General features: G+C 38.9%; 1 protein-coding gene across 12 annotated transcripts in view; it reads left to right on the top strand.

Moving 5' to 3' along the window:
- HECTD4 (HECT domain E3 ubiquitin protein ligase 4) overlaps positions 1–27,314 on the top strand; it is a 198,184-nt gene that overhangs the window by 21,816 nt on the left and 149,054 nt on the right. The window contains exon 1 of one of the 12 annotated variants that reach the window (XM_089894534.1): positions 203–10,750. The exons of the other annotated variants lie outside the window; for them this stretch is intronic. Within the exon in view, the coding sequence (XP_089750660.1) occupies positions 10,628–10,750 (123 nt within the window). The 5' untranslated portion in view covers positions 203–10,627. Of the gene's footprint in view, positions 1–202; positions 10,751–27,314 lie in introns of those variants that run through there. 12 annotated transcript variants of the gene reach the window in all.

Consider the following 27,314-nt stretch of genomic DNA (forward strand, 5'->3'; position numbering starts at 1 on the left):
TGAATTGAACTGATGGCTAGAACAGGAAACGAGGTGGCTGATAAATGAAGGTGATGATTTATGCAGCCATTCACACTCCATTGGATTTCTGACACAGGATGGAGCTTTTAGGAGACTGACAGGCCCTTAATGTATTGGGTTGGCCAAAAAGGTCGTTCGGGTTTTTCCAGAAAAACCCGAACGACCTTTTTGGCCAACCCAATAGATTGAACCACAACTTAGTATTTGGTTCCAACTGACTGAGCTAGTCATGTTAGCCCGAAGAGTTGATCCAGCCCTCTCACTGAAAGGTCTAATAACCAGGAGAGCAGAGGGTGGTGTGATGTGTGGCCAAAGTATTGGCATCATAAATCAGAGCTGATTGCATGTGGACGTAAAAACTGAGGGTGTGTCTTGCTGACAGCCTTAAACTTTTAAAATTGGATTATTTTTTTATGATGAAATAAAGTCGTATTCACTTGAGGGATGCTGTAAAGATGTTTGATTCTTTTGAAGCCTAGAAAAATGAATCCATCCAAGAACACTAAAACATAAAGTTTATTAGATAAAAATATACTGAGAGATTGGGGAGGGCCTCTTCATTGGCTTCATATCCTTAATAAAGAAAAACAAAATAGACACTTTAAACCTCTAAGAAGCAAAGTCTGGAATTTGCATTAGACTGCTTAGAAGCTTAGGAGAGTATGACAGTATTGCTTCCTAAGACAGTGAAATCAAAACAAGAAAAGTTACACAAAATAATAATTTTTTCTAATAACATATGCTGTTTCCTCAGAAATGATCATTACCTTCCTCCTTTCAGCATGTTGTGAGAATGGCGTGTTTATTTTGGGTTTTGAGTCTAAAAAGACATTTGATACCAAAATTAAAAGTGCTGTATATTTATTACCAATAGCCTTTCCCCCCAAATAGAAAAATTTTGAAATATAAAATAATTTGAGGTATTCTCAACATTATTGCTTTTCTAGAATTAAGTAGGTTTCTTTAGTCAATTAGTTTTTCTCCTTTGCACTCAGACCTTGCCAAAAATAAAATCTTCCTACACTTGCTCATCCAGCTTTACTCCATAACATTCCAGGCACTGTTTCTAGGAAAAGGTTGAAATTAAGAATAATGTATTTCCTGCTGACCATCATGTTGGTACTGCCTCAGCTGAAGTCCGCGCCAATTTCTTTTGCCATCTGTTCTCAGCATGGATAAGTTGAGATTCATGCAACGAGAGAGAGAAGCAAAACTAAATGTTTTATCTGACTTGTCCCCAAGAAGCATGCCTTATTTTTGACAGTTAGAGTCTTCACTGGAGAATAACTTGACATGGAAATATCATGCAACAAATTTTTTAAATTTTATTTTTATTTTTTTATTTTGGCCACGCCGTGCGGCGTGCGGGATCTTAGCATGCGGGATCTTAATTCCCTGACCAGGGATCGAACCCATGTTCCCTGCATTGGGAGCACGGAGTCATAGCCACTGGACTGCCAGGGAAGTCCCAACAAATTAAAAAAAAAAAATTAAAAATTTTTTGGCTGCGTTGGGTCTTTGTTGCTGCACGCAGGCTTTCTCTAGTTGCGGCAAGCGGGGGCTACTCTTCGTTGCGGTGCACGGGCTTCTCATTGCGGTGGCTTCTCTTGTTGCAGGGGACGGGTTCTAGGCGTGCGGGCTTTAGTAGTTGTGGCACCTGGGCTCAGTAGTTGTGGCTGCAGAGCTCTGGAGTGCAGGCTCAATAGTTGTGGCGCACGGACTTAGTTGCTCTACGGCATGTGGGATCTTCCAGACCAGGGCTCGAGCCCATGTCCCCTGCATTGGCAGGCGAATTCTTAATCACTGCGCCACCAGGGAAACCCAATCTAGTTCATTTCTTAATATCAAAGCAATCATAACTTGGTGCTGCAGTGATCTGAATAAATAAAAGATAAAGTTTTTCTACTTCAGTTAGAATGCTTGGCCTTTAAAAACACTCAACCTTTATGTTCACTGTGCTCCACTGTTTTATCTCTGTGGTTTGTCCAAACTAAGAAGTGAGCTGTTTCTGCTCAAGCCTGGGGCAAGGACTTGGCAGAGCCAATGAAGTGACAGCCTGAAGAAGCTCAAGCAGGGAATTCTGTGTATTGTACACGTCATCCATATAAATGGAATGTGTTTATAGTTCATATGGCAAGCAATTGGCATGAGAGCAAACACAGCTTGGGCCAACATACTGTCCTTATGTTCTAAATCAGCAATTCTTAACACCTGCCGTGGGGCCCCCTCTCCTTCTGCCCCGAGCATCACTGTGTTAGGAAACCACGGTGACTGGGGGGACTGTGATGTATCTCTCAGCTCTGGAATAGAAGGAAGGTTGTGAATCGTAGCTCCAAGTTCTATCCACTAGGTGTCTGATATTATTCCTAATATCAATGTGTGTATTGATGATTAGTGGTAGGTAAGTGAAGTGCAAGTAAATTCCTCATTTTACCTGGCTTAGTATTTCAATCACTAGGTGATTCCCAGTCCTGAGTTTCATTTTTCAAAGAGCCTACTTGACAGATTCCAACTCATTTATCATCAGAGGTTTTTTCCAGCTTTATTGAAGTATGATTGACAAACAAGAGATATTTAAATTCAACATTTGTCCCCTGCATGAAATATAAATATATATTTTATATAATAAATTATACATATTTTTGGAAAAAGAAACTGAGGTAACAAGAATTTGGGCCCACAGGGATTGCAAACCGTAGTCAGAAGGTCAGATTCAACTACAAATAGGTTTTGTTTGGCATTCAGAGTTTTACAAAATGTTTGAATGCCTTTAGGAGGAACTCGCATTTTCCAGTTTGTGGTGGACCTCACCATTGCCTGTATATATGCATGTATGAAATAATTCAAATAATTGATAACCTGTTTCTACTAGGAAGGCTCTTATTTAAGAATATGAAATTCCACATCCATATTTCATTTTCTCCTAGTTTCAAAAATGAGAGCAACAGAGTAGGGAGGTCACTGAACTCATTCTCCTGCTCCTTCCTCCTTTCCTCAGCCACGGTTTCCCCAGTTTGTGGTTGGGGAAAACAAGCCACTGGTGACTCTCATCAGAACACTTGCAGAGGCTGTAGAAATTCAGAAACTATGGCAGCCTCAACACAAAAGCTTTACCTCCTGCTTTATGTTATAAAGTAGTCATTTTCTCTGTTTGGAAACCCAAGAGTGGCTTCAATCAATAGACTGTCTTGGTTTTCTTTTGTTTTGTGTTTTGGAGAATGTAGTATCTGGCATTTAAACAGTTCATAGAAATTAGGGCCAGTTTGTATGCTGCAATAAGCTTCATCCTAAACAGAAAGTTTGAGTGGTAGCAGAATGGATGGGTTTTCCAAGTTATAGCTGGTACGAATTACTGGGACACCTATTAAATATAAGATTTCCAGGTCCTCTGATAGAAGGTGTAGGGGGGTATGTTTTTCTAACTAGTGCTCAAGATGATTCTTTTTTTTCTTTTTATAAAATTTCTTTTTTTTTTTTTAGCTTTGGCTGCGTTGGGTCTTTGTTGCTGCACATGGGCTTTCTTTAGTTGCGGTGAGTGGGGGCTACTCTTCGTTGCGGTGCACAGGCTTTTCACTGCGGTGGCTTCTCTTGTTGTGGAGCACGGGCTCTAGGTGCGCAGGCTTCAGTAGTTGTGGCATGTGGGCTCAGTAGTTGTGGCTCACGGGCTCTAGGGTGCATGCAGGCTCAATAGTTGTGACGCACCGGCTTAGTTGCTTCGTGGCATGTGGGATCTTCCTTGACCAGGGCTTGAAACTGTGTCCCTTGCATTGGCAAGCAGATTCTTTTTTTTTTTTTTAACATCTTTTTTTGAGTATAATTGCTTTACAATGATGTGTTAGTTTCTGCTGTATAACAAAGTGAATCAGCTATATGTATACATATATCCCCATATCCCCTCCGTCTTGTGTCTCCCTCCTACCCTCCCTATCCCACCCTCTAGGGGGACACAAAACACGGAGCTGATCTCCCTATGCTATGCAGCTGCTTCCCACTAGCTATCTGTTTTATATTTGGTAGTGTATATATGTCAATGCTACGCTGTCACTTCGTCCCAGCTTACCCTTCCCCCTCACCGGGTCCTCAAGTTCATTCTCTATGTCTGTGTCTTTATTCCTGTCCTGCCCCTAGCTTCTTCAGAACCATTTTTTTTTTAGATTCCATATACATGTGTTAGTATACGGTATTTGTTTTTCTCTTTCTGACTTACTTCACTCTGTATGACAGTCTCTAGGTCCATCCACCTCACTGCAAATAACTCAATTTTGTTTCTTTTTAGGGCAATTAATATTCCAATGTATATATTGCCACATCTTCTTTATCCATTCGTCTGTCGCTGGACACTTAGGTTGCTTCCATATCCTGGCTATTGTAAATAGAGCTGCAATTGGTACATGACTCTTTTTGAATTATGGTTTTCTCAGGGTATATGCCCAGTAGTGGGATTGCTGGGTTGTATGGTAGTTCTATTTTTAGTTTTTTAAGGAACCTTCATACTGTTCTCCATAGTGGCTGTATCAATTTACATTCCCACCAGCAGTGCAAGAGGGTTCCCGTTTCTCCATACGTTCTACAGCATTTATTGTTTGTAGAGTTTTTGATGATGGCCATTCTGACCGGTATCAGATGATATCTCATTGTAGTTTTGATTTGCATTTCTCTAATGATTGGTGATGTTGAGCATTCTTTCATGTGTTTGTTGGTAATCTGTATATCTTCTTTGGAGAAATGTCTATTTAGGTCTTCTGCCCATTTTTGGATTGGGTTGTTTGTTTTTTTGATATGGAGCTGCATGAGCTGCTTGTATATTTTGGAGATTAATCCTTTGTCAGTTGCTTCGTTTGCAAATATTTTCTCCGATTCTGAGGGTTGTCTTTTAGTCTTGTTTATGGTTTCCTTTGCTGTGCAAAAGCTTTGAAGTTTCATTAGGTCCCATTTGTTTATTTTTGTTTTTATTTCCATTTCTCTAGGAGGTGGGTCAAAAAGGATCTTGCTGTGATTTATGTCATAGAGTGTTCTGCCTATGTTTTCCTCTAAGAGTTTGATGGTGTGTGGCCTTATATTTATGTCTTTAATCCATTTTGAGTTTATCGTTGTGTACGGTGTTAAGGAGTGTTCTAATTTCATTCTTTTACATGTAGCTGTCCAGTTTTCCCAGCACTACTTATTGAAGAGGCTGTCTTTTCTCCATTGTATATTCTTGCCTCCTTTATCAAAAATAAGGTGCCCATATGTGCGTGGGTTTATCTCTGGGCTTTCTATCCTGTTCCATTGATCTGTATTTCTGTTTTTGTGCCAGTACCATACTGTCTTGGTTACTGTAGCTTTGTAATATGATCTGATGTAAGGGAGCCTGATTCCTCCAGCTCCATTTTTCTTTCTCAAGATTGCTTTGGCTGTTTGGGGTCTTTTGTGTTTCTATACAAATTGTGAAAGTTTTTGTTCTAGTTCTGTGAAAAATGCCATTGGTAGTTTGATAGGGATTGCATTGAATCTGTAGATTACTTTGGGTAGTATAGTCATTTTCACAATCTTGATTCTCCAATCAAGAACATGGTATATCTCTCCATCTGTTTGTATCATCTTTAATTTCTTTCATCAGTGTCTTATAGTTTTCTGCATACAGGCCTTTTGTCTCCTTAGGTAGGTTTATTCCTAGGTATTTTTTTTTTTTAAACATCTTTATTGGGGTATAATTGCTTTACAATGGTGTGTTAGTTTCTGCTTTATAACAAAGTGAATCAGTTATACATATGTTCCCATATGTCTTCCCTCTTGTGTCTCCCTCCCTCCCAATTCCTAGGTGTTTTTATTCTTTTTGTTGCAGTGGTAAATGGGAGTGTTTCCTTAATTTCTCTTTCAGATTTTTCATCATTAGTGTATAGGAATGCAAGAGATTTCTGTGCATTAATTTTGTATCCTGCTACTTTACCAGATTCACTGATTAGCTCTAGTAGTTTTCTGGTAACATCTTTAGGATTCTGTATGTATAGTATGATGTCATCTGCAAACAGTGACAGTTTTACTTCTTCTTTTCCATTTTGGATTCCTTTTATTTCTTTTTCTTCTTTGATTGCTGTGGCTAAAACTTCCAAAACTAAGTTGAATAATAGTGGTGAGAGTGGGCAACCTTGTCTTGTTCCTGATCTTAGTGGAAATGGTTTCCTGTTTTTCACCATTGAGAGCGATGCTGGCTGTGGGTTTGTCATATATGGCCTTTATTATGTTGAGGTAAGTTCCCTCTATACCTACTTGCTGGAGGGTTTTTATCATAAATGGGTGTTGAATTTTGTCAGAAGGTTTTTCTGCATCTATTGAGATGATCATATGGTTTTTATCCTTCAGTTTGTTAATATGGTATATCACATTGATTGATTTGCATATATTGAAGAATGGCAGGCAGATTCTTTTTTTTTAAATCAGTTATTTATTTATTTTTGGCTCCGTTGGGTCTTTGGTGCTGTGTGCAGGCTTTCTCCAGTTGTGGCGAGTGGCAGCTACTCTTCATTGCAGTGCGCGGGCTTCTCATTGTGGTGGCTTCTCTTGTTGTGGAGCGCAGGTCCCAAGCACGTGGGCTTCAGTAGTTGTGGCATGTAGGCTCAGCAGTTGTGGCTCACGGGCCCTAGAGCGGAGGCTCAATAGTTGTGGCGCACAGGCTTAGTTGCTCCGTGGCATGTGGGATCTTCCCGGACCAGGGCTCAAACCCGTGTCCCCGGCATTGTTAGGCATATTCTTAACCACTGCACCACCAGGGAAGTCCCGGCAGGCAGGTTTTTAACCACTGTGCCACCAGGGAAGCCCAAGATGCTTCTTAAGATGTGTTGGAAACACTGGTGTTGTGGTTCAGAATGTGGGCTCTGAGTTTACAGACTGCCTTTTAATCCCAGTTCACCAATTACTAATGAAGTGATTTGGTCATTGGTTTAATCTTCTAAACCAGCCATTTTCCATTCATTCATTTATTTATTGAAGTATAGTTGATTTACACTATTTCAGGTGTACAGCAAGTGTTTCAGTTTTATATATATATATATATATATATACACATACACACACACATATACACACACACACACACACATATATTCTTTTTCAGATTCTTTTCCTTTATAGGTTATCACAAGATATTGAATATAGTTTCCTGTGCTATACAGTAGGTCCTTGTTTTTTTTATCTGTTTTCTATATAGTATTGTGTATCTGTTAATCCCAAATTCCCAATTTATCCCAACTCCCCTAAACCAGCCATTTCCTTATCTCATGGGGACAGCACTACTACTTACCTGCCTCATGCTATGATTTTCCAGATTAAGGACCACAGTGAATGGAAACTTTTTGGCACAGCTTCTGGCATGTAAACATTTGGTAAATTTTGTAAATGTAGTTCCCTCACAACCAAACAGTTCTCTTCTGTGAGCTCCTGAACTACAGCTTTCTAGCGCCTTTAGGAAAGACATTTGCTTTCTACTCTTTCTAAAATAACTTCTTACAGAGAACTATATTCAATATGCTATGATAAACTATAATGGAAAAGAATATAAAAAAAGAATGTATGGGGATTTCCTGGTGGCACAGTGGTTAAGAATCTGCCTACCAATGCAGGGGACACAGGTTCGAGCCCTAGTCCAGGAAGATCCCACATGCCGCGGAGCAACTAAGCCCATGTGCCACAACTACAGAGCCTGCGCTCTGGAGCCCATGAGCCACAACTACTGAACCCACATGCCACAACTACTGAAGCTCGCGTGCCTAGAGCCCGTGCTCCGCAACAAGAGAAGCCACTGCAGTGAGAAGCCTGCACACCTCAACGAGGGTAGCCCCCACTCGCCACAACTAGAGAAAGCCCGCACACAGCAACAAAGACCCAATGCAGCCAAAAATAAATAAATAAAATAAGATGTATGTATATGTATAACTGAATCACTTTGCTGTACAGCAGAAGCTAACAACATTGTAAATCAACTATACTTGGATTTTTAAAAATGAAGAAAGCTTAAAAAAAACTTCTTACAAAAGTAATACATATCCTCTGGAGAAAATTTGAAAAACCAAAAGGAAGAAAAATATAAATTACTCATACTCCATAATTTCATGAATTTACTTCCAGTCTTTGTAGACAAATGTTATAATGTGATTAATATATAACTAGTAATTTTCTTTTGTAAAGTACTTAATTGCCCTTGAATTGCTTATTTTGCTATTTACCTTTGTGTTTCTTATATCATTAAGGTTTTGATTGGTTAGTTTTTGTTTGTTCTTATAGATAGCGTTTAGAGTCTTGTTTATTGTTTTTGTATTGTTTGATTGTTTATGATTTTTTCTTAATGCAAAAATTTTGTTATGCAATAGGAAAAACTCGAGATAGTCCAGAGACCTACAGCCATTTTTGTTTCCAGCCTCCTTTCTTTTCTGTTATTACCTATGTGCCTCTGCTGTGTTGAGCTTTTTATGAACTCTGAGTTAAGCTAGGCGTGGAATTTGTATTTTGAACAGAGACATTGCTGCTTTGCTTAGTTTCTTACAGTGTGGCTGTTTACCAGGCCGTGTTCTTTATGCTGAACACTCATCCAAGTTCTTTTAGAAATCACAGGACCAGTTATAACCCCCCTGCAGTTTTGGGTTTACAGCTTTAGTTGTTTCACTAAAGCAGGACATTGTAGGATGCTTCTGTGGCTGTTGATTTTTCTCCATGAAGCCATTAAGAGTTGGAAATGCTTTGGAGTTAAAATTTTAAGTTTTCCCAAAAGTGAAAGTTCTACGTAAATGGAAATCAAAATTTATTACAGAAATTGAAGTGATCTGAAATTGCCTCAGGAATTCTTTGGCGAGATACTTAAGATTCACATTCAGCCCTATTCAAATCCCATTCCATTGTCCCCCTGCCATAATTGGCCTCCTCCAGGCATGTTCATCTCAGCTCTTAGCTTGTTTGTTCACGGAGCCTGAAGATGCTACCTTTAGAAGATGTGTAGTATTGTTTTTTTTTTTTTTAATTAATGTTGTTATATGCATGTTTTTTTTTAACATCTTTATTGGAGTATAATTGCTTTACAGTGGTGTGTTAGTTTCTGCTTCATAACAAAGTGAATCAGCTATACATATACATATAACCCCATATCTCCTCCCTCTTGCGTCTCCCTCCCACCCTCCCTATCTCACCCCTCTAGGTGGTCACAAAGCACCGAGCTGATCTCCCTGTGCTATGCGGCTGCTTCCTACTGGCTATCTATTTTACATTTGGTAGCGTACGTATGTCCATATATGCATGTTTTTGCAACTTGTTTTTTTCTACTCTGTGTATCTTAGAGCTTAATTCGTGTATGTGTGTGTGTATGAATTATATATGTGAATGTGAACTATATTGAGTTATATATAATTGTATATGAACTGTGAATATATGAATATATGGATTATATTTTATATAATTCATTATTATATATACTTATGTTTTATATATACAAATTGCTTATTTATTTATATGAATTGCTCAGCTTCATTCTTTCAAACTTCCTCACAGATTATTTAGCCTTTCTCCTGTTGATAGACATTTTAGGTTGATTCCAGTTTTTCTCCAGTATAATGTTCAATGTCTTTGTACCTCCAAATGTTTCTGAATCCTCACAGTGCTTATCAGTACTTTGTACATTAGAAACCACATCAGAAATAAAGTTTGTTGAATTGAATTTGAAGAATGTGGATTTATTTATTTATTTATAAAGAGAATTCAGTAGTATTTGTCAAAGTAGCAGTATTATCAAAAATTTGAGTACAGTTTTGAGAGAATGTCAGTATCACTAGCTACCTATATGCTCTAGGACATCATGCTAGTTGAACCCATTTACAACAAATCTATGTAACAAATATATATATATATTTTTTTAATTTTATTTATTTTTGGCTGCATTGGGTCTTCATTGCTGCACGAGGGCTTTTCTCTAGTTGGGGCGAGCGGGGGCTACTCTTCGTTGCGGTGCACGGGCTTTTCATTGCGGTGGCTTCTCTTGTTGCAGAGCACAGGCCCTAGGCACATGGGCTTCAGTAGTTTTGGCACGCGGGCTCAGTAGTTGTGACTCATGGGCTCTAGAGCACAGGCTCAGTCGTTGTGGCACACGGGCTTAGTTGCTCCACGGCATGTGAGATCTTCCTGGACCAGGGCTCAAACCCATGTCCCCTGCATTGGCAGGCGGATTCTTAACCACTACGCCACCAGGGAAGCCCAACAAAAATATTTTTAAACCTAGTTGGTGGTAATTTATTCTCTGTTAAATTTGGTCCAGCACATTTTTCGTGCAATAAAAAAAAAAAAAATTAAATGTCTTTGGAAGTGATTTTGTCTATAATTTTAAGAGTTTTAGTGAAATTCGAAAATTGCAGTTATATGATTTTGAAGAAAAAGAAGGAACCCCATTTTTCATTTTATCAGTAACCCCTGGGTAGCATGGAATGTTGTAAGTTAAATATACATTGCATTGATGTGGTAAATTGTAGTGTTTTTGAAATAAATTCCAAGATGTAAATTTTTTTTTTTTTTTTTTCGGTACGCAGGCCTCTCACTGTTGTGGCCTCTCCCGTTGCGGAGCACAGGCTCCGGACACGCAGGCTCAGAGGCCATGGCTCACGGGCCCAGCCGCTCAGCAGCATGGGGGATCTTCCCGGACCGGGGCACAAACCTGTGTCCCCTGCATCGGCAGGTGGACTCTCAACCACTGCGCCACCAGGGCAGCCCCCCAGATGTAAAATTTTTAATGCTTCATTTTGTTGTCTGTTTCATTGTTTACTAGAGAAAGGATTTCTTTGGTAAAAAATCATGTTGGAAAGAAAAATTGAACTTTAGATATTTTTTGATGTTTCAGGACATAAGTATAACATGGTATAACTTGGTATATGTGGCTTTGGCAGCAAAAATTAATCAATCCAAAACCTCACAGAAGCAACTTCTGGCTGTTAAAATCCATAATGCGATAGGTCTTTTTCATGTGTTCCTCCTTTATCATATCTAGGCAAGGACTTAATAACTCAGCAGTGATAATAAAAGTTGTATTAAAAGGGGGAATTTTATGTATTTTGCTGTCATAATTTATAAAACTCTTAGAAATTTGAAGTTGTAGGTTCCAGATAAAGGCCATAAAAAGTGGATTTTTTTCTTACGTTTTTCTGATCATGGGACAGGACCAATAGCTCAGCAATGAATTATACGTATTTTAGATATCAAAAGTGAAGCTATAGGGCTTCCCTGGTGGCGCAGTGGTTGAGAGTCCGCCTGCCGATGCAGGGGGTACGAACCCGGTCCGGGAAGATCCCACATGCCGCGGAGCGGCTGGGCCCGTGAGCCATGGCCGCTGAGCCTGCACGTCCGGAGCCTGTGCTCCGCAACGGGGAGAGGCCACAACAGTGAGAGGCCCGCCTACCGCTAAAAAAAAAAAAAAAAAAAAAGTGAAGCTATAGATTTTGAGCCAATTTAGGCTTTCTAGTGTTCAGATGAGAGGAAAATGGACAAGCAAAACTTTGGGGTTGATAGCCCTATGTAATTATTTTGGAAGAGCAATGTTTGACATGTGTTAAATTCTCCAGAAAGTTGCCTTTAGACGTAAATCTTTTTTAGCCACGAGTTTCTGGATTTGTCCCTGATTTGCTAAGATAGGAGTTGCGTATCTAATATGTAATCTAATATGGTTAAGTATCTAATATAGTTAAGCTTTGTGTTACCTTTTTTTTAATAATGATTTTTTTAAAATTAATTTATTTTTGGCTGTGTTGGGTCTTCGTTGCTGTGTGTGGGCTTTCTCTAGTTGCGGCGAGAGGGAGCTATCTTTGTTGCAGTGCGCAGGCTTCTCATGGCGGTGGCTTCTCTTGTTGTGGAGCACGGGCTCTAGGCGCGCGGGCTTCAGTAGTTGCGGCTCACGGGCTGTAGAGTGCAGGCTCAGTCAGTAGTTGTGGCGCATGGGCTTAGTTGCTCCAAAGCATGTGGGATCTTCCCCGATCAGGGCTGAAACCCGTGTCCCCTGCATCAGGAGGCGGATTCTCAACCACTGCGCCACCAAGGAAGCCCTGTTACCTTATTTTTTAGTGGTTTATCCTTATACTCCTTGCTCCCTGCCCCCAACAGCATATTAAGTCTTAGCTACAAAAGGTACATTTAATTTTAGCTAGCTGGTTAGTTTTACTGAACATTTGTTCTTTGCAGACTGAGGGAGACAGATGGATTTGAATTCTAAAGTGGAATCTTGATTTAGTAGAAAAAATAGCCAGTAAAGTGATAGACGAGGTTTCCAGGCAGTTTTAATTAGGCGCAGCTGTGAGCAGGAATTGATGAGAAGGGCAAGATTTCGTGGCATAAAAGATGCAGCATTTCTCATGTTTCTTAGAGGTATTTAGGGGTCAGCCATGGTTATCAGTAATTTTTACTGAGTAGTCGTTTGGTGCCTATTCATGTTCTTGCCTACCCCAGCCAAACAATTACAGGCTACAGGTTTAAAATTAATGTCTTTGATCTTATAATCAAAGTATGGATGACACTGATTTCAGCTTCTTTGTTCATGTTGACTAAAGAAGTCATTGGAAGTACTGATCTAGGAGTGTGTTTGCAAACGGTGCCTTATTGTGTCTATTGCTTTCTGTTGTTTGTTTTGTTTTGTTTTGTTGGGCATGTATGTGCACTGTCAGGTAGCATCTTTAGTCATTTGCTCATTCAGTAAATATTTATTGAGCATCTGTCACGTAACAGGTTCTCTGGTGTTTGGGATACACTAGGGAACAAAATAGGCAAAGTTGTAAGCCATAATGAGAGAGTTTGAAATAAATTTGAAAAAGATATTTTTCAACTAATATTAACTAATGTTATTGAGTGCTTACTACATGCCAGGTGCTGTGCTCTGTGCCTTATTTCAGGAGAAAGAATTCAAAACATGCTGAGATTTTAGTGCAGAAGATAGATGAATGAATATAAGTGTGCACCGTTGAGAAGTTTACAATCTATCAGAATCCCTCTGGTAACAATAATTATCTGTAGAACTTGTATTTTAATTGAGTATATGATTAGAATCCCTCCTGTGCACAATTCTGAGGATTGACAAATTTTGCAAACCGGGACTTCCTATGTCCCTAATGGGAGGTTGTTCGTCACACTCAATGTCAGGTGGCAGTAGTTAGGCTTATTGCATGCATTCAATCAAATGGTTACTATAGAGCAGTATTTTTTCACCCTCAGCTAGATGATTCTCTGCTGCGGGGGCTTTCCTGTACATTGCAGGATGTCCGTCCCTGGCCTCCACCCACTAGATGCCAGTAACACCTCTGTACTTGTAAGGACCCAAAATATTTCTCGGCATTGCCACACATCCCCTGGGAGGCATCAAGAGTCTCTGCCTCCCTAGACAGTCCACACCTCCTCCAGGAGGCAGAGCCAACTGCAGCATCATCCAAAGCTTAGCTTGTGCCACCCGCTCACACTCTTCCTACAAATGGGAAGTGCTTGGGCTACTCACACCTGATACTGGGAATACTCTCGTTAGACTGTGACCGTGTTTCTAGAGAAACCATTAAGTGCTTATCAGCAGTAGGGATAATGATCTTGGTCTGCTTTGCAGAGCTAGAATAAACAGTGGGAATTACAACATTTTCATTATTAAATATATCATGAATTCAAATGGTATATATGGAAGGTATGTATTTTTGGGTAGAACTTTTGAATATATAAATTAAACTAAATTTTAAAAATATATTGTTATTCCACCACCCAGTTAAGAAATGGGTCCTTACCAATCCCTTTAAAGACCCCCCCCCCCCCCCGTTGGGCTTCCCTGGTGGCGCAGTGGTTGAGAGTCCGCCTGCCGATGCAGGGGACACGGGTTCGTGCCCCGGCCCGGGAGGATCCCACATGCCGCGGAGTGGCTGTGCCCGTGAGCCATGGCCGCTGAGCCTGCGCGTCCGGAGCCTGTTGCTCTGAAACGGGAGAGGCCACAACAGTGAGAGGCCAGCGTACCGCAAAAAAAAAAAAAGACCCCTGCATGCTCCACAATTCAGCCCTCCCTCTCTCCCGCGTAGGATACCACTATCTTGAATTTTGTGTTTGTTTTTCTTTTCTGTATTGTTTTATAGTATGCACACAACTCTAAACATTACAGAGCTCAGTTTTGTGTGTGTTTTTTGGTTTTTTTTTTTTTTTTTTTTTGCGATACGCGGGCCTCTCACTGCCGTGGCCCCTCCCGTTGCGGAGCACAGGGTCCGGACGCGCAGGCTTAGCGGCCATGGCTCACGGGCCCAGCCGCTCCGCGGCATGTAGGGATCTTCCCGGACCGGGGCACGAACCCGTGTCCCCTGCATCGGCAGGCAGACTCCCAACCACTGCACCACCAGGGAATGACCCAGTTTTGTGTGTTTTAAGACCTTATTATATAAATGTAGTATGCCATATGTAATTCTTGTGACTTGCTTTATTTTCTGCTCCACATGTGTTACATGATTCTTCCATGCTGATGTGTGTAGCTGTACTTCTGTTTTCACTGCTGTGTAATTATATGAATGCATCACAGTGTATCCATTTTGTTGATGAATATTTGTTTCCAGTTGTGTTTTTTTTGTTATTGTAAACAATGTTACTGTAAATATTCTTGTACTTGTCATCTGGTGTTAATGTGCAAGAGTTTCTGTAGGGAATTACCCAGGAGTGGATTGCTGTATTGTAGGCTATATGCATGGAGCAGGCTGAAGGATGGCCCCTAAAGATAACAGGCCCTAATACCTGGAACCTATAAATGTTACCTTATGTGGAAAGAGGATCTTTGCAGGTGTGATTAAGTTAAGGATCTTGAGCTGGGGAGATGATCCTAGATTATCAGGTGGGCTTTAAATGCAGTCACAAGTGTCCTTAATAGAGGAGAGGCCAACGGAAGTTACACCGAGTATAAGAGGAGAAGGCCCCGTGATCACAGAGGCAGAGATTTGAAGTGATGTAGCCACAGCCCAGGATGCCAGCAGGCACCAAAAGATGGAAGAGCCAAGAAACAAACTCTTTCCTAGAGCCTCTGGAGGGAGTGCAGCCCTGCCAGCAACACCTGGAATTTGGCCCAGTGATACTGATTTTGGACTTCTGGCCTCCAGAACTGTGAGAAAATAAATATCTGTTGTTTTAAGCCACTAAGTGTGGTGATTTGTCATAGCAGCCACCAGGAGCTAAAACAATTCTTTATTTTTTATTTTTTTTCATTTTCATTTTAACTGGACAATACCAATTGTTTTCTAAGGTGTCTGTACTAATTTATGTTTCCACCAGAAGTGTCTAAGAATTACTATTGTTTCACATTTTTCTCAGTAGTTTGATTCTTTTGCATTTTACCAGGAGATTTTTCTAAGCAATTTTATAAAATTTAGTACAAACTTTAAAAAATTTAGTTCAGAATGCAAAAACAAACAAAAAACTACACTAATAAGAAGGTAAAAATGTTGATATTGAATACTGTAGTAATGTAGAGAAGGGGTTTGGTTAAATTAATACATATGCTACAGATACTGTGTTATATGTATTATTTCTCTTGCCTCGTCTCCTAACCACTAAACTTAATATTTTCTGCACACATTCTTCCTTCTCGTGAAAATAATCCAGTGATTCTTTGGTACTCATTACATGATTTGGCATGCTTTTTAGGTTTCTGTTTGGTTTGTTTCTGTTTTTACTCTATCCCATGTTAAATCTTTTTGGCTAAACATAAGTTGGTAAAATAGTATTTTGTGGGGGGAGGCAGTAACTATAACCTAGCTGCTCAGGGAGATAGTATATTTGTGCATGTATTTTGAGGGAACAGATGTTTAGTCATCAATCCCAGAAAATGTTATCATGCCCTTGTCTCATGAAGTATATTGTTTGATGATAAACATATTGCACATACTAACAATAATTGTACCTTAGGGATGAACTGCATTTGGCACTTTAAAAAGTAATTTTAGGGCTTCCCTGGTGGTGTAGTGGTTGAGAGTCCGCCTGCCGATGCAGGGGACACGGGTTCGTGCCCCGGTCTGGGAAGATCCCACATGCCGCGGAGCGGCTGGGCCCGTGAGCCATGGCCGCTGAGCCTGCGCGTCCGGAGCCTGTGCTCCGCAACGGGAGAGGCCAAGACAGTGAGAGGCCCATGTACTGCAAAAAAAAAAAAAAAAAAAAAAAGTAATTTAAAAATGTATATCCTCATTTGATTAATTTGTTTGTTCTTTTGTTGTGCTCCTTAAGGGTAAGCATTTAAGCAATATATTTACTTAGGAAACTAGATTAATCATAGTTGTTTTTACACAATTTTGAGAGTCTATTAGCAAAATTAAGTTTTTATTAAAGTTTCTATTAGCAAAATTAAGTGGCTAATTGAGGTGATTTAGCTAGTCTTTTTAAAGACTGCTCTCTTTAATAGAATCCTAGCATTTGAAGAAGAAATCCTTGTGTGTCATTTACATTACAAGAACTGTAATAAAGAGCCATCCAGTTTCTTCTTGATTGTGACCAGTGGAGGGGCTCTTAGAACCTCTTAAGCTTTTGGTTTTGGCAAGCTTTTTTTAAAAAAACACTTTTCTTATAAAAATTTGGAAAATTGCCCCAAAATATTAAAGTAGAGAGAATTACATAATGAACCCTTATGTACTCATCACCAACTTCGACAATTTTCAACTCATGGCTGACTTGTTTCACCTATGCTGCCACCTATTTCTCTTTCCCATATTATTTTAAAGTAAATCCATGACATCCTATCACTTTATCCATAAGTATTTCAATATGTATCTAAAAGATGAGGACTCCTTTAAAAAAACATAATCATAATATTTCATATCTTTAAAAATTAACAGTATTTCTTTAATATAATTAAATACGCAGTCAGCATTCACATTTCCAATTGTGATTGTGCTAATATTTTTAAAAGGTTGTTTGGATGAGGATATAAATAAGGATATAATGTTTTTTAAACTACATATTACTTCTCCTTCTCTTCTCTTTTTTTTTTTCCTCTCCCTTGCAATTTATTTGTTGAAGAAAGTTGGTTCTTTGTCCTGTTGAGTTTCCTATGGTCTAGATTATGCTTATTGCACCCCCTTGGTATAGTTTAACATCTTTTTTCTGTCCTCTCTATTTCCTGTAAATTCATATTTGAATCTCACTTCTAGACCACAGTTCCATCATGTTTAAGTTTGTTTTGTTTTTCCTTTATTTTTTGGCAAGATTGCTTTACGGGTGGTGGTGTATATTTTCATCATTAGGCACATAATGTCAGCTTACTTTTGCAGCTGCTAAAGCTCAATGCCTAGATCTAGTACACTGAGATTGCAAAATGGTGATAGCCTGTCATTCCTTCATTTATTAGCTGGAATTCTTCTATACAGAGAAGTTTTCTTTTATCAACTGTTTGCTTACCTAGGTGGACAGGTTATATAAGAAAGGCAGGGTAAATGATTGACTCTTTCGCTATATTAACCAGTTTACCAAAAATAGGGTTGGTTTGCCAACATCTTCCAATGGTGGGTTTTTTTAAAAATATTATAAATTTGTGGATTTAAATGTATTTGATGTGTTTCTGTCGATTGAACTTACTATCCTTACTGGCTTGGCAAAATTATTGTTTTTTAAAATGGACTGTCCTTTTTCCAAAGAAGATATGTGAATGACCTTATGAAAAGATGAAAAGCTTATGAAAAGATGCTCAACATCATTAGCCTTCAGGGAAATGAAAATCAAAACCACATGAGTTACCACTTCAAGCCCCCTTGGATGGCTCTAATCAAAAGACAGATAATAACAAGAGTTAGCAATAATGTGGAGAAATTGAAATCTTCATACATTACTGGTGGGAATGTAACATGGTGCAGCCACTTTGGAAAACAGTTTAACAGTTCCTCCAAAAGGTAAACAGAGTTACCATATGATTTGGCAGTTTCACTCTTATGTTTTCATCCCTCTTGGTTATAAAGCTATGTCCATATAAAAACTTGTACTTGAATATTCATAGCAGCATTGTTCATAATTGCCAAAAAATGGAAAGAACTTGTGTCCATTAACTGATGAATGGATAAATAAGATATGGTATATCCATTAAATGGAATATTATTCAGCAATAAAAAGGAGTGAAGTACTGATACATACTACAACATGGATGAATTTTAAACAGTATGCTAAGTGAAAGAGGGCAGTCACAAAATACCCCTCAGAGTATGATTCCATTTCTATTAAATGTAAAGAAAATAGGTAAATCTATAGCAACAGTAGATTAGTGATTGCCTAGGGCTGAAAGATTTGGGGGGACATGGGGAGTGACTGCTAATGGCTACAGAGTTTCTTTTGGAGGTGATGCAAATGTTCTAAAATTGTAATGAATGCACAACTGTCAATACGCTAAAAGCCACTGGATTGTATACTTTAAGTGGATGAATTTCATGGTGTGTGAATTACATTAAAATAAGCCTTTTTATAAAGGTCATTATATTAAAAAAAAAAAAGGACTACCCAGAGTCACCCAGAGAGCCTGCTTTAGATGCAGATTCCAGGGTAATCCTAGACCTTTTGAAACAATGTTTATAATTGGATCCCAAGAATCTTTTTTGAAGAGTAAATACATCCAGGAATTCTGTTTGAATTATTATCAAGTTGTTTGTTAGGCTGTGCATCCCAGTAACTTCCTGTTTCTGCCTTTCCTGGAGCAATAAGGGAGGAGAGTAAGTCTTCGTCTTCCACATGACAGCCCTTGAAATTTATGAAGGCAGCTCCCCCTTCCAACTCACCTTTGTAGGCCACGCATCCCTAGTTCCTTACCATTTCTCATGTGACGTGATTGCCAGATTAGTCAAATCACCTCTTCTGGACACACAGTCTGTTTAAGACCTCTTAAAATGAGGTACTTTGAACAGGATATTCCAGTTATAGTTTGACCATTGCAGAATATAAATGGGATTATTACCTCCCTTGCTTCTGACACTGAAATTCTACTAATGTATTAAGATTATATTAACATTTTTAAAAATGGTGGTGGCTCAAATGAAGCATGTGTTTAATTCAAACCTCCTTTACCCCACCCTCAGCACTCCCAGGTTTTATCTAGTCGGGTCTTCTTTATAGGGTTATCTGGAAAAGTTCCCTTTCTTGGTGGTGACCTGGTCCAAAATAAGGAAGCATCTTTAATGTCCTAACAATTATTTAGCAGTTTCAAGTTTTTCAGAGCACTCCCTATACATTATTTCCTTTGATCTTAACAGTGTAAACCCGTCATTTTATGGATGTAGAAACACAGACTGAGAGAATTTAAGTAAAATGCCTAAGGGGAGAGTTATTTGCAGAGGCTGGGCTAGAACCTAGTTTCCTTAACTCAGTGGTTTGTAATCTTGGCTTCACATTGCATTCACCTGTGGAGTTAAAAAAAAACAAAAACGAAAACTAGGTTCCATCCCTAGATATTTTGAGTTAATCGGGTTGGGGTGGGACCTATTCGGTATTATTTAAAAGCTCTCAAGGCAGTTCTAATGTTTAGCCAGGGTTGAGCAACTGCCCTAACTCATATCCTCATGTTCCCTCCCTGTCACATATATTTTCTTCATCTAATTGAAATAGTCTTACATGGAAGAGGAAGAATTATTTTCCATTGCTCCAGAAGGCAGAATCACAATTAGTCCAAGTGAGAGAAGGCTACTCAGATGTACAGTGGGAACCAGATGTACATCTTAAGAGAATTATTCTTGGAATTTATGTATCTTCTCATTCATTAATTTATCAAACTTTTATTTGCCAGACACTGTGCTAAGCTCTGGGGGTACAAATATGAATAAGACATGGTCTCCCCCTTTCAGAGCTCACAGTTGAAAGGGGGGACAGATTTAAATGACATTATAGTAGAGTGCGGTATGTGTTACACATATTGGGAGCTCTATAATTTCCTTCTTTGTTATATTTTTGTATTTGTAAATTGTCAACAGTGATTTTCTTACTAAGATATATTTATGCTAAGCATTTGGTGAATATGCCACAATGATAGTCTTTACATTAAGTACGTAATTCAAGCAATAACAGGTAAAGTTAGTCCTTGCATAGATATCTTTTTTCTTTAAATACTCCTAATAATAAAATTTATAGTGTTGAAACCATTTTGAGAGTTCATTTCTACATCTTTCTCCGAATTTTATTTTGTTGATTACTAAGCATAGGAAGATGATCTGTATTGGCTTTGTCAAGATTTTGTGTTGGTGAAAAAAATGATTTTGTAACAGAGAAATTTTTAGATTTGGACTCTATGCCTCAGATCAGCTTTGAAGAATCACTCTATATACCACTCACTACATTTCCTTTATGGACATCATTTATTAAAAACAAATCATTGATACATTTCCTATTGAAATACCAGACACATTTATCCTTAGAGTTTGTATCTGACCCTCTGATAGAGGTATCTGACCCTCAGATAGAGGTATATCCTGGACAATATGGGAACACCAAAAAGTTATTCTGGGGAGGGGAAGAGGGAGGAAGAAAAGAGGGAGGAAATCAGAGTTCTTCAAAGTTGGTGGTGGAGCAGAGCTGGGTTCTGAATAATAGGTAGGATTTAGACTGAGTGGTATGGACATTCAGGCCACATCAGCAGGGAGATGGAAAAATGGGATCCTGATCATGGAACATGACAAAAGATGAAAACTGGGCAGGGACAGGACAAGATGGAACTTCTATGAAAAAGAATCTGAACAGTGATTTCTCATATGTGGGAGTCCTCAGAGTCCTAACAATCCTGCTCGCAAAAGCAGCTGGACAGAGATCTAGGAAAAATCACCATGTGCTGGAGAAAGCTTTATAGGGCTGAGCCAAAGCTAATTAGTCTGGTGACAAGTCAGGGTCCACTCCTAGTTTTGGCACCAAGCTAGGGGCTAAAACTCGTGAGTTAAAATAAAGTGTGAAGTTTAATTGTGGTTATCATTTAAGACCCTTAAAGGCCTTTTTATTTTATTTTTTAAAACATTTTAAAAAATTTTATTTATTTTTGGCTGCGTTGGGTCTTTGTTGCTGCACACGGGCTTTCTCTAGTTGTGGCGAGTGGGGGCTACTCTTCCTTGTGCGCGGGCTTCTCATTGCAGTGACTTCTCTTGTCGTGGGGCATGGGCTCTAGGCGCGTGGGCTTCAGTAGTTTGGGCTCGCGGGCTCTAGAGCGCACGCTCAACAGTTGTGGTACCCATGCGTAGTTGCTCCCCAGCATGTGGGATCTTCCCTGACCAGGGCTCGAACCCATGTCCCCGGCATTGGCAGGTGGATTCTTAACCATTACGCCACCAGGGAAGTCCAAGACCCTTTAAAAAAAATAGGTGATGTTGAGAGTTTGAACGTGTATTTCTAAGATTGGATAAGGTCATGCAGCTTCAGGGTCTAATTTAATTGATAAGGGATCCACTCTTGATTTAGGCTTTCGTTTTAGAGATAGAATTCCATCCTTCTATTTGTGATTCATTTACTTGGTTCACATGAAATCTTTCTGATCTTTGAGTTGCCATATGCAATTCAATTTGGCCATGATTGCCATCTTCATAATGTAAAAATGGTAGGAAAATCCGTAGAAGGGTTTAAAAACTCACTCTAACATTTGAGAGGGTTTCAGTATTCTATAGACTCTACTGAAAAGTTTTGTCCTGGGCTTGTGAGTCTGGCCAGTTGATCTGCTTTGGAATAATCCAGGTACAAATTCCTTTTATGCTGACAGGTTCATATAATGAATTGAATCAGTTAATGTACCATACTAGGGAGTATAGTAATTTATTTGGAGCTTGAGTGATCCTGAGTTTTAAATATCATTTCTTTTTGGAGAGTGAAACGTTTTATTGTTTACTGATAGTTCCCAGCATCTGTGGTGGTCTGTCCCATCCCACCACCAGTCCTACAGTGAGAGAAACTGCTGCTAAAATTCAATAGATGGGACTAGTGAATTGATTTAAGGAAAGCACTTCCTATGGTACTTGTGATTGTTCTAAGTCAGATATGTCCCCCAAATGTTGATTATATCAATTGTGTCACTATTTGTTTGACTAGCAATTATTTAAAGGTAGTGTTTGCTTCTGTAAAATACCAGCTCTAGTTAAGACTGCTTTTCTTCAATATAAACTATTCAACTTGTCATCACTATTTCTTTTTTTTTTAAACAGAGGAAAAAACCCTCATGTTTCTATTACCACAAATACCAATGACATTTCAAAATTGAATAAGCATGTTTTACATAGTTCTTTTTATGGGGCATATACAGTTTTTGTTTTTGTTTTGTTTTGTTTTGTTTTTTTAGCGGCACGCGGGCCTCTCACCGTTGTGGCCTCTTCCGTGGCCGAGCACAGGCTCTGGACGTGCAGGCTCAGCGGCCATAGCTCACGGGACCAGCCGCTCCGCGGCATGTGGGATCTTCCCGGACCGGGGCACGAACCTGCGTCCCCTGCATCGGCAGGCGGACTCTCAACCACTGCGCCACCAGGGAAGCCCTGTTTTGTTTTTTTTCGGTACGCGGGCCTCTCACTGTTGTGGCCTCTCCCGTTGCGGAGCACAGGCTCTGGACGCGCAGGCTCAGCGGCCATGGCTCACGGGTCCAGCTGCTCCGCAGCATGTGGGATCCTCCCGGACCGGGGCACGAACCCGTGTCCCCTGCATCGGCAGGCGGACTCTCAACCACTGCGCCACCAGGGAAGCCCCATGTACAGTTTTTATACTCCTTTTTATTGTGTAGTTTTAATTATTTTTTATTTATTGCATAATATTCCATTGTGATATGTTATAATTTAATTGAACCCTTCTGAATATTGAGATTGCTCCCACTTTTTCCACTATAATAAGACTGTAGTGAAAATCTCTGTGCATTTTTATTTCTGGAATGTTTCTTCAGGATAAATTCTTGAAAATGGGATTACTTTCTATTTCTTTCAGAGGTAGGAGATAATATATCTTTTAGTGTCTATCTTGACCCTTTTAGAGAATTACATCTCTGCTATTCTGAAGAGCAAAGTAGATGGAAATTGAGATTAACATTTAGGGGAATATGGTAGTTCATTCCCTAATCTTGATTTTTCTACTAATTATTAGTCTAATTAATTTCCTCCTGTGTTTATACAGTATTCTCTATTACTTGAAAAGCTTCTATATTCTTATTCTCCCTACCATGTTTACTTGAAATGCATGTTGGCGTTTTACATTTCTCATCATGGCTGACAGGTATATGTTCTGTGTTTTCCCAAATGAAAAAAAAATTGGCTAAAAGATGATCCTCTATACTTCTTTTTTTTTTTTTTGCGGTACGCGGGCCTCTCATGGTTGTGGCCTCTCCCGTTGCGGAGCACAGGCTCCGGACGCGCAGGCTCAGCGGCCATGGCTCACGGGCCCAGCCTCTCCGCAGCATGTGGGATATTCCCACATGGGGGGCGCGAACCCGTGTCCCCTGCTTCGGCAGGCAGACTCTCAACCACTGCGCCACCAGGGAAGCCCTATATTCTTTTTTAAAAAATATTTATTATTTATTTGGTTGCACCAGGTCTTAGTTGTGGCAGGCAGGTTCCTTAGTTGTGGCACATGGGCTCCTTAGTTGCAGCTTGCAAGCTTCTTAGTTGCGGCTCGCTGGCTCCTTAGTTGCAGCATGTGGGCTCCTTAGTTGTGGCATGTGAACTCTTAGTTGTGGCATGCATGTGGGATCTAGTTCGCTGACCAGGGATCAAACCGGGGCCCCCTGCATTGGGAGCATGGAGTCTTAACCACTGCACCACAGGGGAAGTCCTGATCCTCTGTACTTCTTATGTCAAATATTGGAGTCTTGTTCAAGGCCAGATTTGGCTGGCAAAGAATATTTTGCCTACCTTCTCTTAGCTTTCTAGAATGATTGTTGTTTAGCTTAAAAACATGTATGTCACGTATGATAAAATTATATTAAGGCTATGAATTGCTTTGAGTGTCGTTCCCTTAATTGGGGTGACTTCAGCATTGTCACCAAAGTACAGTTAGCAAACCTGTCTTCTGATTAAGGGTGACAGGGATCTTCCCTTTTCCTTAAATAGCCTTTTTCCTTTTTAAAGAAAAAGTATTAATTTTATAATGACATTACAGTCTTTTATCTTGGTCAAGAGCTATTACTAAGAGCAGTGGTTTTATATGAGGATCTGAGACAAATCATTTAATATTCATAAGTACCAGAATAGATCCTCCATAGCTGACTTACTAAAACCCAAAGGTATGGTATCTTTATAAAATGATTTTAGGCCATGACCTTCAAACTTCAGAATTCTTAAAAACAGCAGCATATCAGACAGTTCTTAGTTTTCATAAGGCCATTGAAATGGATAATGCTGAGTAATCTAATGGATTTCTGAAAGCATAGTGTGCTTTAGATACTGTTAAATCAATAAACATAACAGTCACTTAAGCGTGTGTATTATATAATATTTGGTTAATTATATTATAACTCAAATCCTTTCAGAATATTTGTCTTTCAAGTGGAATGCCAAAAATATAACTGAAGTGCTTGTAAAATAGAACCATCAGAAAAATACAGAAGTATAGTATATATTTTTTCAGATCATCTTAATATTTGGAGTTAGCTACAGATTCTGTCATATACATCATTTTATGAACCATGAAGTATCGTATTTCAGAAGCACTTATGTTTGAGATTGGTAATAAAACTAAATATCTGGGTTTAATATTACTCAATTGTTCTTTGATTCTTGTGTCCGATAAAAGCCTGTATTGAATTTTTTAGTAGTTGCTTCATATAACATAAGTTGCCGCTCAGTGTAGCATAAGTAAAAATGTATTTGGAGCACATATATATTTAATTAATTTATTTATTTTTTAAAAAATAATTTTTAAAAATTAATTAATTTATCTTTGGCTGCATTGGGTCTTCGTTGCTGCGCCTGGGCTTTCTCTAGTTGTGGTGAGCGGGGGCTACTCTTCGTTTTGGTGTGCAGGCTTCTCACTGCGGTGGCTTCTCTTGTTGCAGAGCACAGGCTCTAGGTGCAAGGGCTTCAGTAGTTGTGACACGCAGGCTCTAGAGCACAGGCTCAGTAGTTGTGGCACATGGGCTTAGTTGCTCAGTGGCATGTGGGATCTTCCCGGACCAGGGCTCGAAGCTGTGCCCCCTGCATTGGCAGGTGGATTCTTAACCACTGCGCCACCAGGGAAGTCCATATATGTACTTTATATCAAAGAGTTGTATTGGGTAGAGATCACAAAATCAGTATTGAAAAGCATTTTAAAAAATGCAACAAAATTTGTTTAGATCTTCATACCTTGAGATGATCAAATTTAAAATTTTTTCATTTTTCACAACATTAAAAGTATCTCAGTCTTCGGTTGTTGATCGTAATGGTGGAAGCTCATTACTGACTTTTTTGGGGAGCGATCTTAAAAAAAAAAAGGTAATCTAGCTTCCTTAGATATAATTACTTAAGGGTAGATGGTTGCCCTTGAAATGTGATCGTTTTTAAAGGAATTTGGAGTTATTTTATCTGCTGTCATGCGAAAAATAATCAAAAGGGTAATTTGTGTTTGATGAATCGAGACAAAAGAGTAGGGAAATACAATTTGTATGACTTGATGATAAAGGACATTTAATCAATCATTATTTGATACTGTTGTATTAAAAACTAAATTAAAATGTCCCTAGTTCTTATTTTTAATAATATGATTTGCAATATTGCTTTACCCAATGATACCTAGTTGACTACAACCATAGCCTGATTAGAACTGTTTTAAATTTTATTTTAAAATTATCATATGGTAGAATTGACCTTTTTTGGGGGAGTGGGTGTGCAGTTCCATGAATCTTAACACATGTATAGATTCATGTAACCACCAGCACAATCAGGATATAGAACAGTTTGTTTGCCTCCCCAAACTCCCTCATACTATCCCTATATAGTCACACCCTGCCTGTACCCCAACCTCTGGCAACCACTGATCTGTTCTCTATCACTATAGATTTTTTTTTTCCAGAAAGTCATATAAATAGAATAATGCAGATGGAACCTTTTGAAATTGACTTCTTTCACTCAACAAAATGCCATTGAGATTCACTGAGGTTGTAGATATCACTAGTTCATTTCTTTTTATTGCTACATTGTTGGTTGAAATTTTATGGCATTTGGATATTATTTCTGGTCTGACACAGTAGGACTGAAGTTTGAATTGGTTACTTTTTAAAACAATGAATATTTTTTCAAATCAGTTAAATGAGATACATACGTAGTTAATTTTTTGAATTGGAATTTGTTTTCAAACTGAACATTTTTTCAGTTCAGTTTAGCGACTTGCATGTATAGCTAAGCTAGGCAGCTACAGGGTTTACATTTCTCTGGAAGTTCTTGTTGTTTTATTGGGCTAACAATTTTTTTTTGTTTTTGTTTTTGTTTTGTTTGTTTTTTTTGGGGACTAACAGTTTTAAGGGCAAAATTTGAGATTAAAAAAAATATTTTGCAGGTTTATGAGAGAAATAAAGTGACCTATGACCCTTTAAAATTTCAGTGCCAATGACTTGACAGAATTTTCTTTGCTTTTATTCCAAGCCTCTCCCCACCCTGACTTTCTGGTCTACTGAGAACCAGACACCTCTGGCGCCTGATAATCTGTTTTAATGTGCTTGTTCCAAGAGTGGCCTCTTATTTGTTGGTTACAACAGTCTGTTCATTTTAACTTAGTCACACTTATATGCATAAATTATTTGCATCATGAATTTAGTTTGATTCTTTATCTTCATAGCTGTTTCCTTTCCTAGTTGATTGAGGATTTAATGGTTTTATCATTTCTCCAGCTGCTGAAAATCTCAAGGAGGTCTCCTGATACTTGTATGTTCTTGGTGAGAAAATAGGGGTGGATCCATTATCAGTGTGAACTGGATAAATCTATACCATGTCACCACTTGAAAGAGTGGATTAGCAGTAGTAAAAATGGAGTGTTCTTCAAAATCAAAGAATAATAAATAATCATTTATTAGTTGGTATATTAGATCTTGAAGATGAAACTTGTTCTGTTTTCACTGACAACCTACCTGGTAATAGAAGTTAGAGACATAGATTTATAACCTGAGCATTGAATAAATATTTACACCTCAACTTTCTAAAATAAGCTACTCAAATTAACTTTTGACCTCCACACTTAATTATTTTCATGATTAGGGTTCTAATCTCACTTTTAATAGGAGCATTAGCAGAAGTGCCAAGGAGAAAAATCTCTATCAGCAACCTGGCTTTGGCCACAATTAAAAGATTTTTTGATGTGGACCATTTTTAGATACCATTGGATAGATTTGCTTCCATAGATGAGAGCAGTGGTGAAAGCAA

The sequence above is a fragment of the Delphinapterus leucas genome, chromosome 14, assembly GCF_059928025.1.
Source record: "Delphinapterus leucas isolate spDelLeu-1000000601 "Yukka" chromosome 14, BTC_Dleu_Yukka2, whole genome shotgun sequence".
Lineage (NCBI taxonomy): Eukaryota > Metazoa > Chordata > Mammalia > Artiodactyla > Monodontidae > Delphinapterus > Delphinapterus leucas.